General features: G+C 34.4%; 3 protein-coding genes across 3 annotated transcripts in view; 2 read left to right on the top strand and 1 right to left on the bottom strand.

Annotated features, from left to right (window-relative positions):
* Positions 1 to 18,100, top strand: part of LOC106136029 (large ribosomal subunit protein bL34m) — a 135,731-nt gene that overhangs the window by 8,879 nt on the left and 108,752 nt on the right. The gene's annotated exons all lie outside the window — the stretch shown is intronic.
* On the top strand, positions 4,937 to 6,254 carry LOC106129640 (mitochondrial import inner membrane translocase subunit Tim29). Its single transcript, XM_013328244.2, has one exon. The coding sequence runs from the start codon at positions 5,093 to 5,095 to the stop codon at positions 5,657 to 5,659; it is 567 nt and encodes a 188-aa protein (XP_013183698.1). The 5' UTR covers positions 4,937 to 5,092; the 3' UTR covers positions 5,660 to 6,254.
* Positions 6,809 to 18,100, bottom strand: part of LOC106136049 (putative RNA-binding protein EEED8.10) — an 89,079-nt gene continuing 77,787 nt past the window's right edge. Inside the window, exons 9-13 of the mRNA XM_060948440.1 lie at positions 17,409 to 17,913; positions 16,104 to 16,309; positions 15,237 to 15,362; positions 10,946 to 11,090; positions 6,809 to 9,940 (exon numbers count right to left, since the gene is read on the bottom strand). Coding sequence (XP_060804423.1) covers positions 9,855 to 9,940; positions 10,946 to 11,090; positions 15,237 to 15,362; positions 16,104 to 16,309; positions 17,409 to 17,913 — 1,068 coding nt within the window. The 3' untranslated portion in view covers positions 6,809 to 9,854. The remainder of the gene's footprint in view (positions 9,941 to 10,945; positions 11,091 to 15,236; positions 15,363 to 16,103; positions 16,310 to 17,408; positions 17,914 to 18,100) is intronic.

Raw genomic sequence — 18,100 nt, 5'->3', positions numbered from 1 at the left:
ATTGGTTTGTCATGAGAAAGTCAATAGACAAAACCTACTCATATAAGAACTTTTTTTTCCCTTGTTACTACTACAGTAATAATACCATTAATTTCAATGTCCCTTTTTACTATGACTCTAGTAATAATTAATTGGTAAAGGGAAAAAATAAAAAAGGCAATGTGCATTTTCTTTATAATTTCAAAATAAAGAAAATATTTCTACAACTATGTGTAATAATTATCCAAAGATGGTGAGGCTCTCCCACAGGGATCTCTGTAAATGATTTGGAGGGTCATGGTCACTGGATGCAACCACTAATACCAAGAGAAGGACAATGACTTCAAACTGTTATTTTTATTGTAGTCGAGTTTATTAATATCAATATGCAAACTTGTTTTAAATAAAAAGGCATAAAGTTATTTGAAAACTTTAATTAGTCATAATTTGGTAGGTTATAATTTATATGTAAATACTTATCTATTAAGAATAAATAAAAACAACAGTGGTAAACAAAATGGAACAAACTAAAACATTTCAAGTTTTTCTTAAAAACTCAAGTGTTTTAAAACAATATTTTGATATTACCACTTCTTACTTTTATTTTTGTTATAATCTTATCATAAACATAGAAATAATGATAATACTTTTTAGGATTTTTTACTGGCTCAAAACTGGGTTTGACCTCACCAAAAAAAATATCGAAAATAATTTTTAAGCTTTCCAATTAATATCCTTAATCATAGTTGAAAATGTATAAGTAATTAATGTTTATGTTAAACATAGTGATAAAATTTAAAATTAAGTAAATTTTGAAAAAAACACCACACAAGCTATAAAATTTATTTTTCACAATATTCATCTAGAAATACTGAAGAATGGCAGCGCGGACACTCTGCAATGTCCAGCAGAAATGTGACCTGAAATAAAGATTGTGCTAGATGAAGGGTGTCAGTGAAATTTGTTAGTATATAACATGTTTATATGTATATATATATATATATATATATATAAGTATATATCATATATATGATATAGCAAACTATATATAGTACATATACTATATGATATAGTATGTTTAAAGTTAATAATTAATTTTAATTATAACTTGACCAGATATAAACCCTCTATTATATAAATCCTCTATTAACCCTCTATTTAAGTAGTATCTACTTATTCAAGTTTTTTTATTAGGTCTTTATCTTAAGAGGTAGGTAGAGCCAATTGTCTCTATATTAAAAAAAGGCCATAGAGCCAAATGGTATAATCCCAACTATTTATTATTGTAAATGTAAAATGTTGTTTAAATACCACTTATACATACTTTTAGGCGAAGCTAGTTTAAGAATAAACTTTTTCATCATCTTGTAATACAGCATCATTTTGATACATAAACACACACACCCACAATCATGTCTATATCCCTTGCGGGGTACACAGAGTCTTGAAAAGACTGATAGGCCATGTTGAGCTATTTGGCTTTAAGATAGAATTGAGATTAAAATAATGACAGGTTGCTAGCCCATCGCCTAAATGAAGAATCCAAAGTTTATAAGCCTATCCCTTAGTACATATGTGTATATATATATCTTATCCCTTATACGTAAACAACCTTTTATTTTATTTATAATTAATGAAAAGATGACAAAATTTCCTGAGAGCGTTGTTTATAGAAAGGCAGGTACTTACGCGAGGATGTTGCTCGCATTTGAGTCGGATACGTCCATTGCAGTAATATCCACAGGCTCGACAGAAAACGATTGTTTTATCCCGGCGACATGAACATTTTTTAACATACGCATCTATGATTTCAGGGACCCCGCGTCCAATTGGATTTGGTGCAGTCTTATATGTCTTTCCAGCAGCAGCGGCAACGACTGGAGTTGCGGTTTCCATTGCTATAAACCGCTTTTTATCTTACTCTAGCGTCTAGTAATAGAAAAAAAAATGTTCAGATTGCACTTAGAAACAGAGTTTGTTAATTTATTACCTACTTTAGTTCAATAACTTTCAGAATTTTGCAATCTTTGCAGATTTGGCGGGTGGGTAGTTTTCAAGATAGTGTAGTGTAGTACAAATAGTGTTGTTCCTACTGGTTAATCCAGAATTTGAATCGGAAGTTCGAAAGGGATCGAGTTTTACTGATTTGATCCAATAATGCGGCATTGTAGTTGGTGAATGGCCCACGTCCCAGGAACGTTGTTTAACCAAAGTTCTACTCCACCAGGTTAACCGGAGTTGAATCATTGTAAGTAGTGTAGATAAAACCATAATATCTTCCCTCTTTTTATTCTTAGGTTTTTAACCGCAGAGTAAGAGAGAAGATATTTTAAATCAACGTTAGTTATCACATTATATCTTACTTGCTACAAATTCCCTTATAGCAATTCCATCCGCAAAATCTATTCTCCTCTGTAGAAATCATTTGAGTTTAAAAATAATTTGGTTTTAACTGCAGATTTAAAAATATATTTTGACTAAGATTTTATGGATGTACTGCCTATTAGGTAGGTACTTACTAAAAATACATGTTCAACTTCCGGTATGCAATATTATAATATTCATGCTTTTAGATAACGTACTACGTAGATACCACGTACTAAATTATCTTAAAGCATGAACCAAAAATATAACCCTCACTCACTGACTTGTTAATTCTACAATAACTTTGCAATTACAGTCTAATTAAGACTGTATTCCTCTTGGATCCTACAGATTTGCCGTAGTTGACACGGTTTGCTGTTTATCTCGCCAATTATAGCATGTTTTTCTCTATCTGTTGCATGGATCTCAATGGAAGTTGTTTTATTGTTTATCAAATGTTTCCTTTTAGCAGCATTGACATGCAACTTGAATTATATATATTTATGAGTCTGGTGCTCTTCTCATCAGTGTAGCAGAGACCAGTCAAGATGAAACACTCGTTTTATTTAATGGTCTTTACAATTTGCCTTGCCTCAATTTTTGAGGCGAGTCAGACATTCGCTGCGCCTTCTAATTGGAAAGATGATAGCCTGCAAGTCTTAAATCCCCTTACACGAGTAAGTAATCAAATATATCATATTATTTAAATTAAGGGTTTTTATGACGCCTCGTATAAAACCCAATTGAAGATGTAAAAATCACATTCAGATTTCTATATTCCTCTCCTCGCCAATCTAATTTTATTTCCTAAATGATATTCCTAAATTATGAATTTTGCATTAATAAATTGAGCATTTTGGGCGGGGAGAGTTTACTAAATTTTAACCGACGAGATTGTATGAAGAAAAAATAAATGCATAGTTCCTGCTCTGCCATTTCGTCTAGGAAAATGACGAATTTTTATGTATGATTTTATCCTTATCTTATAAATTACAGGTAGTGAGACAGGATATGCCACCTCCCCCACCTCCGCCGCCACCACCGCCGCCGCCGCCACCGCCAGAAATGCCCTCATTCCCTGAGTCACGGAAAAAACGTGAAGCTAAAGGTGGCGGTTACATGCCAACTAGAAAAGGTTGATGGAAAATGTACACAGGTCCATTAAATATAATAGACGACTTGGGCATTAATAGTGGTTATGTTGCATACGTACGTATTTAACTGAATATAATTATCTGGCATAAACTATTTTTTTTTATTTCCATTTCCGATACAAACGTCAACAAATCTCCATCCCTTTCTCTGTGACCTCTTTCAGTAAGACAACTCAGCCAGTAGTCGCGAAAAAACTTGATGGCCTCATGGCGGATTAGATGAATTAAGTCATCAAATTATGATCGGTGACTGGCAGACCTACAGAAGCCTTTGTTATGCATTAGCCGGCGCGAGAATAATATGTATAATATAATATACTTTAAGATAATATGTATTTAAAAAAATTAGGAAAAATTCAATATTGTTTTGCCAATTTTGTTCACAAACTTTAATAAGGCATGTGTCTCATTGCCACCCTCTTTATATAGCTAAAAAGACTAAAACAAGCTAAGTAAATAATACTTAAATCAAATTAGAAAATACTAGAAACTGTATGTGATTTAATCTGCGCCAACTAGTGGCAACGTGATGACACTTATCTTTTTGATCGACTTATGTGATCGAGTAAAACTCGCACTTATTCCACTAGTAGCGAGTAACTTCTCTTCTGTCGTTGAGTCGGCCCTGGTGACGGGACGCTTGGGAAAATTTTATTTCATCGATCCTGTCGTTGACCAACGGGGTAGATTGCGCACATGAATGTGGATGAAACAAAAGCAGGAGGATGAGACGTGATTAGATGTGTATAATATTTCGTTTCATATTTTAAAAGACATGTCCCTTTGTACACATACTTCCTTTTTTCTATAGTCCACACTATATTTATGCAAAATTCCATGAGTTAGTCGACGGGTTAAACTGTGAAGATGCAATAAACCTTCAACAAACAAAATTACTTCCGCATGCTGGAATTGTTTCATTGGCATCTGGAATACCTACATAATTATTATCGTTTACCACTGTAATGATAACTTTAGTTTAAAAGGTATAGGAAATATTTTGTAAAAATTTTAAGTGTCTACTTGTTACCGTTATAAAGTGAGCAAAAAATACGCCAAAAACACGTTGATTGTTCGAGGCACATAGTTATGTTTTTAAATTTGTGGTATGGTGAACCACTTAATATTTTGTTTATTTAATTTTTTTTGTTAAATCGTCAACGGAAAAATATACTTTCTAGCTCTCCCTGTATATGAGACAGACAGCAGAATATAGTCCGCTAGTGACGCGTTAAATTCAGTCTTCCTTTGTTAGTATAAGTTACCTAGCATAAGTTTTATTTTAATATTTGTTACTTTTTAAGATGGTGACGCAAAATATTATAGTTTGAATAAAAAAAGTAAACTGTTAACTTCTAGGTACGGAACCCTAAAAAAGAAACTGAAAGAATTTGTCACATGTCATTGTCATTCACGTCATAGAAAAGTCACAGAAACAAAAGTAGATACCTACTTGTTTAGGTAACCTCACATTCTTTCTCCTATTTCTTGCTTCAATCAGACAAACGAAAAATATATTTCTTTAAAATTATGATCATCAAATAAATACTTTTATAAATTTTATTCTAACTTGAACTAGTATTATATAAAGCATAATGTTGAGGAATATTAAAACGGCTTCAAATAATGTCATGAACATAGCATCAAGAGTAAAGTTCCCTGAAAAATTTAAGGGAACATTTTTAGAGAAATGGTCAAATTATTGGAAGAATTTATTTATTGACTATCGCCAAGCACTACAAGACCTAAGATCTGATATCCAGGATGAGCCCAGGAAAGCGTTAATTTGGACAACAACGCTGGCGTCAATATATGCACTTGCAAAAAATAATCCAACTGAATTGGATTTCCAGGATAACTTGAAGAGGATAACTAATGAAGTAGCTCTAGTCAGCGAAGATTGTCGAAATAAAGCATCGATTGAACACTTGAGGCATATAGACATGAGTTATAATCAAGGAGTTATTCATTACAGAAACCTGGGGATAGCGTCAATAATGTACACCTCAGAGTTAAATGAATCCTGTGATTTATATAAGATACAATGTTCATATTTAAAGCCAGCATTCTATACTTTTCCATCAAGAATTATTGATGTAGGTTTTATGGGACGATGGTGGAATATTTATATTAAGACAGCAAATTATGATGTTAATGAATAGATGTATGAACATAATGTACAATATATGGTTATTTATTAGATAAACCTAGTTTTATTTTATTACTACACTTTGTTGACATGTATGAGTCTATCAAGATATTACATCACAGGCTTTAGTTATCAAAATAAATGTTGCTCAGGTTTAATATCTAGGCTTACAATGAAAATGCAAACATACTATCTAAATCTTTCCCATAGATGTAGTAAAACAAGACTATGGGATAGAGTTATAAACTTGTAAATAGTATGTGTAAAAATAAGTTCATGCCATCTAAAGAAAGTGATAAGCATAATGTACCTATCTAAAGTAGAATAATTTCCATTATAGGCTAATAGATGGCAACAGTGCAAAATAGGCCTAAATAATCGCCATTATAGTCTCTGATTTCAAGTGTTAAATTTTTTCATCATTTATTTTGACTGTAAAATCATGTCCATTTGACCATGATTCAGGATTGGGTAAGTCAGGTTTTAACACGATCTGACTTCTGTTACCTCTGCGGGGGAATCTAACCCACAGATTTATCTATTCTATTAATAAATTTTCGACAAAATGTAGGTATATCGATTTATAAATAAATGAATATGAATATTTACTCATGTTTTTCTTCACCATAAGAGTATTAGTTGAACTGATGTTAATAAGTTGGTGTTTACATGACCATGGTAAAATTTGAAACTGTGCTATTATTTTATCTTTATTTATATTATTATAGGGTAACTGTCTGAATGCATCGCTATTTAGATTGACATCAATTATTTTACATCAACAGACAATGCCAATTGACAAAATACCTATTCTTTGAGGCCATTTGTTCCTGGTTAGACTTATTTATAATTAGACAATATACCTAACGCTGTTACCCTCCATAAAACCGTCACACGTTAATGGGTCGGCGAAGTGTGACACAAGGTCTTAAATTCCGTTTATAATTGAGGTATAATCCCACCACCGTATGGTGGGATTGTACCATTTTAATAGATATCTATCTACATGAAAGTCAGCGATTGCATATGTCTATCTTCCAAAGATATTCCACAAAAACCATTTTTTTGAAAATAAGAAAAATATGCTTCATTAAAGTTCTAAGAAAGGCCTACTTAGTAGATCGACATTTTAATAACTTAAAGGGTAAATAATACACATCGATTGAAAAGAATGCCTGTATTTTGTTTCTTACTAATATTGTTAAAACAAAATTAATGTATAAAAACTAACTTTTCACAAAACATGCGCATTTCTTCTAAAATTAAAATCTAAAAACATAAATCACTATTATGTGAAAAGACCAGAAAATACATGTTTAAAGTAAGAAGTATGTTGCCGTGACTCAGTGAAATCTCTATCACATCAACAGACAAAAATCAACTAAAAAAAACAAAGCTTTGAAACTTAGTACTGAACGACAAAAACGTATTTGGAATCTCCGAACCGTTTCCCTTCACTGTTAGATATGTAAAATATCAATGAAATAAAAAAAACAGAACATAATATTCACCTAATTTAAAAACTCCACAATAACGTGCAATGCAAACATGCAAGTAATGAAGTCCGTAAAAATAAATATAAACTAATTTTTTAGTTGTCAAACAACAAAAAATATATTCCCGTTCACTGTAGAAATCAAGTTTTTTTTTTAATCCTATAAAACTTCTTCAAAATATAAGACATTGATTACTTCCAGATGCGATTAAAAATAAAATCAGCCTTTGATAAAAATATGTAAATCAAAATCATTTCCGATTCTAATACATTCAGTTCTTACAAGCAAATGTATAATGAATAAAGTTACATCAATGTAGTATCAATTCTTGAAAAATATTTCAAAACTTAAAATACCTGAAAACATATCTAAATCTGTTTTTTAGAAGTAAGCATTGTATTAAGTCAAGGAATAATCTCTAATCAAAGTAACGAAAAGGTACTTCAAAAACTTATCCCTTTTTCCATTTATGCCTGACAGTAACATGATAGTATTACTTTGTGTCAACTACAGTCCGATCCGAACATACTCTGCGGATTTATTTTACTATCGTTAACCTGTTCCCTCACGATGAGGTTTGACAGAAACTTTAAACAAAAAGAAAAGACCCATGCCATTTTAATGTCTGTAAATGGACCCCTTTGTATGAACATTGGCATATGCACAGGTATGTTTGCTTCCTGCCAGACAAAAATATTTATAAATAACATAAATAAATACATCAAATAAATAATGAGACATTGTACGTCGATGTTTAACCGACACACATAAAACTTATATGCAGACAAACAAAAGAGATCACAGTTATATCAGTTGGATTATTATATTTGAAATGTATATTTTACTGCCACATCCAACACCTTACCTACATTTTGTATACAAATTACAGAGTCTACTGTACAGAATGCTATACATCTAATGTATTATATCAGCATGTTAAAAAAAACCACAAACAATATGCGTATGAAAAAATACATGAATATTGTTATGAAAGTTGAGATTAGTATTTTAGGCAAATTTTTGCATGAGTGACTTAACTATTCTTTATCACCTGTAGGAACTTACTTTGTTATAATAATAAACTTTTCAATGGGCCAGGAATTTTCACTATTTAATCAATGGTCAGACAACAATCGACTTAAAACAGGTCTTTATAATAGCTTAATTTCCATTGTTAAAGACCTAAGGTGCCTGTAAACGGGTTTGTTTAACCACAATTCAACGAAAAAAAATCTAGTCATGACGGTGTCCAAAATAAAAAAAATACCTTGTTTTATACAAACTAGCAACCCTTATATTTTGCTTCTAGGAAAATATTTTCCAAAAATTCATTAGAAGACATTAGCTAATAATGTCTTCTGATTACAGCCTACTTTCCTGCGAAATGTCGTCTATATTGACACTGTAGTATTCTGAATTTCGGGATGAGTTGGCCTTTAATTTTCATATATTTAATAGATAGATAGATGAGAATATCTTGCCTCAACATTGCCCTGTGTTCGAGCAAAAATTTCTCAGCAATACTGTTTCGGTACCTAGCTGGACTTCACTCGGCAATGCGTTGCATAATACAATTGCAGCAAGGGTGTAGTTGCAAATATCCTAAGCTATATAGATCAACAAAATTGCCGACATTTTTGACAACAATATGCAATTTGTTATAGCCCGTTTACAGGCCACTTAACGTGCCGAGAGGGAATGTACGATTGCGCCCTTTTTTATTACAGTAATTTTATTATTAGACACAAACAAAGTTAATTTGTTTAAAACTAGACTTAGCTAATGTTTTATGAAGACAGTTGTGAATGTACTATGGCAATTTGGTTAAGTATTATTTTTTTGTGAATGTCTGAGAATCACGTGTTATTTTTGGTCAAATGTACTAAATGTTTTAAACAAAAGCATAATACAACCAAGAAATTATAATAATCTATTGGTATTAGACTCCAGTCCGCGTAAGAAAAAAGAAACTAATTAATATTTAATGTAAGATAATGTACATACACAGCAATCGCGTAGTCAAAATACCAATTAATCAGGTCTCTTGGACGAAGTTCAGAAGCATTCGTTTGTTAATATTAATAACCTAATATTATTTATTAAGCAGATGCACATTTACAAAGAAGCGATTTTTCATCTGATTAACTTTTTACACAGAACACCAGCGTAAACGTTTTATCAATTAATAATTAACTACGTTATGACATTGTGCCACGTATCTTCATTCCAGCGCGAGCACAAAAGTACGTCTAATTTCTACAAACAATTTATAACTTATATATACTCTTACTAATCAATTGCTAGCCAGCAATAATAAGAAGCTGAATTGTATGTTTGTAGAAGTGCAAGAAAATGCTAATATATAATCAATAATTCATCACAGATAATGTAAAATGATATTTTGTGCGTCTCAACAAGAATGAGCCGCATAAATATTGACAAAAAAAAACGATTTCAGCTTAATAAAAATGTGTAAAAGTGGCAACCAAAATAACTCTAATCACTACAAAAGTTATTCGCATTCGCGTCTTCATGCAACTAAAACAAATTGTTTAAAAAGGATGATCCTTTTAAAAAAATTGAAACAATTAAAAAAAACAAGTATCACTTCTTCGCTTGCACCACGATGTATGTTAACTAGACTAGGTCCTTTAATTTTAGGTACTGATGTCAGGTTTAACGGCAATAATCTATGAGTTTGACGTTCGTTGGCTAGTAATAATGGAACCGGTACAAGTACTCCTCCAAATCTTCTTCGCCGTCATCGTCATCATCATCGTCGAGGAAGAAATCTTCAGCTGAAAAATAATTACATTTATCATTCATATTAACAAAATACGCTAGATGGCGTTCGCAACCTGATATTGCGCCTAGATATCCTACTAATATTATAAATGCGAAAGTTTGTGAGTATGTCAGTATGGATGTTTGTTACACTTTCACGCAAACCGTTGTACCGATTACGATGAAAATTGACTACATTTTGATATAACATATAGGCTTCTTTTATCCCGGAGGATTGATAGGGTTTCCATGCAGACGAAGTCGCGGGCGACCTCTAGTAACCTAAAAGGTAGAATCTTATCAGATTTCTGTGCTTTCAGCTTGCAGCTTTACGTGGCCTTTCGGTCTTTCAGCCTTGTTGACTCTGTCTTCCCCACGAGGGATATAGACATGACTATATGTATGTAAACATGTAGGTATTATTCCTTTCAAAAGTTACAAGATTTATTTCACTTATATTTTCGTTATTATTTTCGTTTCGTTTAAAATTGCATGAATTTAGTTTTTTTCTATAATTACGTTCAGATTATTTTGCGTCATCCCGTTTATAACGATGGAATCGGGATTAACGACAGGAGGAAGAAGATATTATATATAACATTATGTGAAGAGACACTGTAAATTCATAAAATCGTCTTACAACTTCAGTCACCTTTTATACATAGTGACATGAATAGAAAAGGAAATGTTTAGATGGTTTGGTCATGTCGAAAGGATGAATGAAAGCAATTTGAATAATCCGTAAGGGAAGCGTGAATAAAAACATTGGAGTGTGAAGAGAATAGACCAAGGTACCTTGGCCCCCCACGTTACGGTCAAGAGTATTCAAAACCAGTTTGCATGAAGAGAGTTATGAATGTGGATGAAGCGAAGGAAGAATGCTGAGATCGTGGCAATTGGAAAGAGGTAGTTTCTGCCTACCCCTCCAGGAAAGAGGCGTGATTTTATGTATGTATGAAGCGTGCAGGGATCGTGGCAATTTAAAAAGATGTAATCTCTGCCTACCGTATTTGGCTTACCGTTAAACTCGTCTTCGTCCTGCATGTCGTCCGTGTACGACTCGTCCGAGCTGTCGAACAGGTCGTCCCTGAAGTCCGGCCTGAAATTCGGGTTGCACGTGTCTTCGTAGTCGTCCACCGTCAGCAGATTATGTTTGGGGAGCTCCTGTTTGTGGGAAACAACGTTGTTTAGTGGATTATCTTCGTGTACTCATCTTAAGGGATAGGCTTATAAACTTGGGATTCTTCTTTTAGGCGATGGGCTAGCAACCCGTCACTATTTGAATTTCAATTCCATCATAAAGCCAAACAGATGAACGTGGCCTGTCAGTCTTTTCAAGACTGTTGGCTCTGTCTACCCCGCAAGGGATATAGACGTGATTATATGTATGTATGTGTGTATTCATCTTCATCCTCCTTGTGTTAATTCCGGTTACATTCTCACTTCGATTGCGATTCACATCTTAGATTGAGTGAGTCGGTTATTTGCACAGATCGACTGCCATCTGACCTCTGCAAACTTTGCAGGGACATTAATTATTGTATTTATTAACTAGCTGTTTACCGCAGCTCCGCCGCGATAAACTTAAAGTCCCGATCTCGTGAGAATTTTAAGAAAAAATGTTACTTCTAATCTATTCGGTCTATTCTATCTCTGTGAGAAATTTCGTCAAACCCGACTGCAACAGAAGGAGGGTTATTGAAATTATTTAACAAAACTACGAATCTTTTTCTTCATGTTTAATACTAGCGACCACCCCAGCCTTCGCGCGGGCATTTATAGACATAAACCTTCTATACACTAATTTTATATTATTCATAGCTTTACCAAAACATAGCTGACCCCTCGCCATATTTCGACATTCTTTATACATTCCCACTTATAATAAGTTTGTTACTTATAATTCATTTGTATGTTATCTCTTCAATCGTTGTCTGCTGGACCAATCTTCTTGATTTTTATATATATAAATATAATTTAAAGTATGGAGAACTTCTGGTCCATTAGCGTTGACTACAAAAATCTATAATGCCCTACCTGACTGCAGAAGAAAGGAAGAAAATGAAAAGTTATTTATTAAAAAACATACTACTTTTGAGTGATAAATACTTGTATACACTAAACGAGATTTTACAGGAAAGAAATATTGACATTTAAATTATTCTTTATTGCTATATATCATTTTTAAATGAAATATATCTCATAATTTTTATTTATTTAAAATAACTTATACTTAACTCCAAATATTACTACAATTTTTATTACATATTGTTATAATCATCATAAAGCCGATATAAATCGCCCGCCGTTCCATATTATTTTAAAATTTCGATGCCTAACAGGGTTCATATTTACCTACTTATAAGCAGTGACTGTAATTCAACTGATGTTGAACTGATGATACGCAATTAAGATTTAGAATTGATAGAAATAGTTACCGTCCCGGTAAAAACTATAGTTTTATTTACGATATCTGTGTCAGCTGCTTCTTTTCTCATGCAGACTGTACAAGTCAATCAAGGGAAAAGGTAATAAACTCGAGATTCTTATGTTAGGCGATGGGCTAGTAGCCTGTCACTATTTGTATTTTAATTATATCATTAAACCATACAGCCGAACGTGGATTATCGGTTTTTCGAGAACACTGGCTCTGTCTACACGTCAGGGAGAAAGACGTGATTATATGTATGCATGTTTGTACTTAAACAGATGTCACTGGTGACTTAGTAAGCGTAGTCTTTACTTAAAATTTCACATCAATTACTCATCTGTGTTAACGACTTTCGAAATTTGTAAAAGAAAAGATAAGAGCGTTCTTTCTTAGGTTTTATTGTTTTCAATATAAAATAACAGAAAGTAAGATAAGATTGTAATAGTTCCCAGACTAACATCAATAAAAAGAACAGGTGGTCAAGATTTTTGTTCAAATTTTTAAACAATAGCTTAATCACATTCATTGTCTGTCCATTCTTATACTACAAAGGGAAAATATTTGTTTTATAGTTGATTTTACGCAATTTGCCGTGTGGTTCCCGGCACCAATACAAAAAAGAATAGGACCACTCCATCTATTTCCCATGGATGTCGTAAAAGGCGCCTAAGGGATAGGCTTACAAACTTGAAATTCTTTTTTAGGCGATGGGCTAGCAACCTATCACTATTTGAATCTCAATTCTATCATTAAGCCAAATAGCTGAGCGTGGCCCATCAGTCTTTTCAAGACTGTTGGCTCTGTCCAGCCCACAAGGGATATAGACGTGACCATATGTATGTATGTGTTGACCCGGAGATAAAATAGCCAGTATGGATAATATGCGGGACAAATTACACGCCCCAAAGTAAGTTGGATACTTGCGTTGTGATATCCCAAAAAGGCGACTAAGGAATAGGCGCCCGAAAGGAATTTATAATCTAGTGCGAACTTCAATATAATTCTTCAGAATCTACGCAAAATGTTAAGAAGATTGTTTCAGTAGATAAGACGTGAAGAGGTAACCCAACAAACATTTAGGCGACGATTAGAGCTTATTTTGTTACTTAGTGGGCTACAAAGGCATTACAGTAGCAACACTTATGACTATTGGCGATAAAGTGGCGTACCAAGTAACGTATATCACTTCTACTTATAATACAGAGTTACAAGCGCGACAATTAGGCGAGCTTAAAGGTTATGGATGTATTATGGCAAATCTTAACACTGTTGTACATGCACAGCATTTTGTGTTATAGCTTTAAGTGAATCTTAGAACTCTAAGATCTAAATAAGAATAAGAATTAGCTACTACCTCCAAAAGTGCTATGCAGGTGATAATAAACTCTTTACAAGAACCTAAAGTTGCACAATAGCGTTAATAAGCGCTACCAGCCTTACAATAGTGTTTATTTAATCTTATATAGAACCAAATGCTTGAAGTTATACAAAACTCTCTTGCATTACCTTAAGTCAAATAGGAGTATAATTTTTCGCTATAACAGATCCTATAGCGTCTATTGTTACTTTTTTGTGACTAAAGGTAAAGTAATAGCGCTTAAGGTCACTACTGTATTTCTTATATTGACTACTTGTTTTTGACAATGGCGTCGCAACCAAAATAAACAAAAATTGTTGTAAATACGTGGAAAAGTTTTCAGTAAATAGACAACATACATCGGGCGCTCGAATTATTTGCCAATAAATATGTAACATATTCACAGTGTACTTCCCTTCGCAGCAAAAATATGCTTCCTTTCTCACCATACAATATCACTTTTTTTTGTTTAATATAAAAATCATTAGTCGTAAACTTATAGCCATTGAAAATAAAATTATTTATTATTAGATCACAAAATTAGTTTAATTATCTTGAATAGCGTTCAGACCGTTACAAAACACCTATTTACCTCCCTTTTAGCGCTTGAAAATATAATTAACGCCTTTGTATCTCTACTGTACCGCTTAAGGAGTCAGTTGACGCTTATTTACCCCTCTTGTATCGCTAAGAGATCCTGTTACCGCTATAATAACTTTCTTATAGCACTAATTGTACCTCTTAGCCAATTACCATAACTCTTGTATACCGTCATTATACAACCTTAAGTAATATAAAAATTGTGCCCAATTCGGGGGTAAAGTAGGGTTAGAGCGCGCTCTAACACTAATTTGTTACACCCATAAACCACTTTAGAATCTAGTTAGCGCTTTTATAGACTTATTATAAATCTTACTTTAGCGCCTAATTGTTACTTGGGAACTAACTGTAATAAATAACAAACAAAAACAAAAATAAACATTTAAAAGTTTCTTTTTCGTCAAGCCCTCTTTGGAATTCGAATCCAGGATCAGTCAAAAGGTGATGATTCAACCACACAATTAGTGGTAATTCGGCCTACGTTTTACCAAACGACAATGGTATCCTTATCATCGTGTAGTACCTGCATTTTTTTGTATAATAATTCCTTACAATGCAGGTGCACTTAATATTCTGTATTGCTATCGCAATTTTGAAAACGCTCTCGAAGGCGTTATATGCTTTTATCTATTGTTATCCAAAGGGCCCATGCCGACGACGCAATAGTGACCTCTCCAGGTATTATTTTTAATTGGTGCCTGGAACCAAACGACATGATAATACGTATGTTTGTTTGTTATGTGTTACCACTCGACGCTCGATGTAGTGACCGCTCGACAAATAGGTAGTTATATTTTTAAGTGAGGGTAACCGCACCGAATATGATACGCAAATCTGTACGCGCATACCTTTAGATTGATGTTAATTAGATATAATTTTAGTGCTATTCTCATGTGAAGTGAATGAATGAATGAAACCTTACCGCTAGCGACGGTACAGAGGTGCCGACCACTCGCAGCAACAACTTGCGCGGGCGCGCGTTCAGCGCTTCGATGGCGGCCGAAACTATGTCTTCTGAAACGTTGTCACATCCGCACACATCTACTTCCTGAAAAAAAAAAACAAAAGTTTATTATATTATTGACATGTTGAATTGTAAATCATAATTATATACAGCCTCTGATAACTTAGGAAAAAAAACATATTTTTAACATTAAGCTAAACATTCATTAGTTAATGATTTTGTTGACTTGTAAAATTGATGGTCATTAAACATTGTATGGAATGCTTTTAAAAAGAACAAAATACATTAACTAAATACAATAATTATAAATTACTAATTCCAATTAGGGATCTCTTTAGGTCGACTATTTAATAATTGGTAGTTTATTAACGAAATTATAGTAATTAGGGTAGTAACATGGGCAGCTGCGCGGCACTAAACAACAATGAAAAAACCATGTACTATATATATTCTGCATAATGATTTGCGACTATATCCGCCGTAAAACGAAATCTGTGCGATTTACATCTCAATGACAATGTTATTAAAAAAGTTAACTCCTGCATTGCGCCCTTTCGAAGCTTTCGCTTGATGAGAGTACAAACGTACAGACGGAAATTCAAAAAAATCACATTTTGGTCTTATATCGAAACGAATAGGAACACTCCATCTCTTTCCTATAAATAACGTAAAAGGCGACTAAGGGATATGTTCATAAACTTGGGATTCTTGGAGATAGGAGACATGATGGAAAGGGTGACAGGCGTGTACTCCGCTCACACAATTATGTATGTATATAACCCAAAGACTTGGCGGTGGTGTGATCCACAGCTGGTGCGCACCGACCTGCAGCTGGTGGCAGTGCAGCAGACACTGCTGCAGCGGCGCGGCGTCCAGCGTCGGCAGCCCGCGCGCCGTCAGCGAGCCCAGCGCCGGCAGCCGGCACAGCGCGGCCACGCCCGCGCCCGTCACGCCCGCCAGGTACGACAGGTCCACGGCGCGCAGGTTGGTGCAGCCCCGGCACAGCGCCGCAACGCCTTCGTCGCCGACACCTGCCGAATAATAAAACATACATACATACATACATATGATCACGTCTATATCCCTTGCGGGGTAGACAGAGCCAACAGTCTTGAAAAGACTGAATGGCCACGTTCAGCTATTTGGCTTAATAATAGAACCGAGATTCAAATAGTGACAGGTTGCTAGCCCATCGCCTAAAAGAGGAATCCTAAGTTTATAAGCCTATCCCTTAGTCGCCTTTTACGACATCCATGGGAAAGAGATGGAGTGGTCCTATTCTTTTTTGTAATAGTGCCGGGAACCACACGGCCGAAATACAAATAATAAAAAAAATCCGTTTTTAAAGTTCGTACGTACTACATACATACATATACATACAAAAAAATCACGCCTCTTTCCCGGAGGTGCAGGCAGAGACTACCTCTTTCCACTTGCCACGATCTCTGCATATTTCCTTCGCTTCATCCACATTCATAACTCTCTTACGTACATATGGTCACGTCTAAATCCCTTGGGGGGTAGACAGAGCTAACAGTCTTGAAAAGAGTGAAAGGCCACGTTTAGCTATTTGGCTTAATGTTAGAATTGAGAATTTAAAGTTCGTCATGTCGCAATATACGGACCGCAAGCTAAAGCAACCACAATATTGAAGCTGTCAGGTACGCGTAAGTCGCCGACGCCTGCTATAAAAATAAAAGTCTTAAAGGGAAAGGCTTTTGAACGTAGATTCTTCTTCTAGGCGATGGGCTAGCAATCTGTCCCCATCCGTGTCTTAATTCCATCATAAATCCCTACTACTGAATGTGACCTTCCAAGCCTTATCAATATTGTGGGCTCTATCTTCTCCGTAAGAGATGAAGATGAGTGCGTTTTGAAAGTACGTCAACGCCACAAACGCCATCTGAAATGCGGTCATGTAAGGAGTGACAGATCGTAGGGTTAGCAAAAAAAGTTTATGTAAAAAGAAGAAAAAAATACTACAACAATTTAAGCTTTTTCTTTTGAAAATAAATCTATCCCCAGCTATCTGAATCTCAGTTCCATAGTTCCTATTAAATGCTATGTCGATCACGGCAATTCATAACGGCAGGTACACATTTAATATAAATAAAATAAAACCAAGCATACCTGGATGGGGGAAAGTTTTTCTTGAATTACAACTCGATACGTTGATTGTTTCTAGCTTAGTGCACGACTGCCCGATCGCTTTCAACACCGCGTTGGAAATATAAATATTTCTGCTCAAATTCAACGATTTCAACTCCTTTAGGTTCCCCAGGGACTCGCAGAAGGCTTCATTGACGTAAGGATAGACGCATACCTCTACTGAAGAGTATTCGCTTAGTGAGAGTACTTGCAACTTGGGTAGTTTGTTTAGTATTAGGGGAACGATTTTCCACATTGCCACTGTACATACGTCTAGCTTGAGTGTAGTTAGATTTGGCAAGGTGTCTACGGCGGCAGTTAACACTGTTCCTTGGAGACTGTAGCAGTTATAAAAGGCCAGTGAGGTCAATTTCAGGGGGTTAGATCCTGTGAGGAACAGTCCCGTCACATGTGTGTTGTTCGCTACCGTGAGCTTCTCAATGCTCGACTCGTGTTTCACCAAATGCACTAAGCTCGAATCCGTTAACTGAAAATAAGAAAATCATTATAAATTGCAAATTTTAAAAAAAATTATGAAGAGCTGAGCGAGTTTTTGAAATTTTTAAACTCAATTAAAAGTTCTGAAATTTGAAATTTTTAAAATTAGAAAGGCTCTGGTAATGTTGTTGTAAGTAATTCAAACACAAACTAACACATATTAACTAAATTATAAG

This window comes from Amyelois transitella, chromosome 16 (assembly GCF_032362555.1).
Source record: "Amyelois transitella isolate CPQ chromosome 16, ilAmyTran1.1, whole genome shotgun sequence".
NCBI lineage: Eukaryota > Metazoa > Arthropoda > Insecta > Lepidoptera > Pyralidae > Amyelois > Amyelois transitella.
This window is presented reverse-complemented; position numbering and strand designations above follow the sequence as displayed.

Coding starts and splice junctions, on each gene's coding strand:
- LOC106129640 (XM_013328244.2), top strand. CDS start 5,093: ATGTTGAGGAATATTAAAACGGCTTCAAATAATGTCATGAACATAGCA.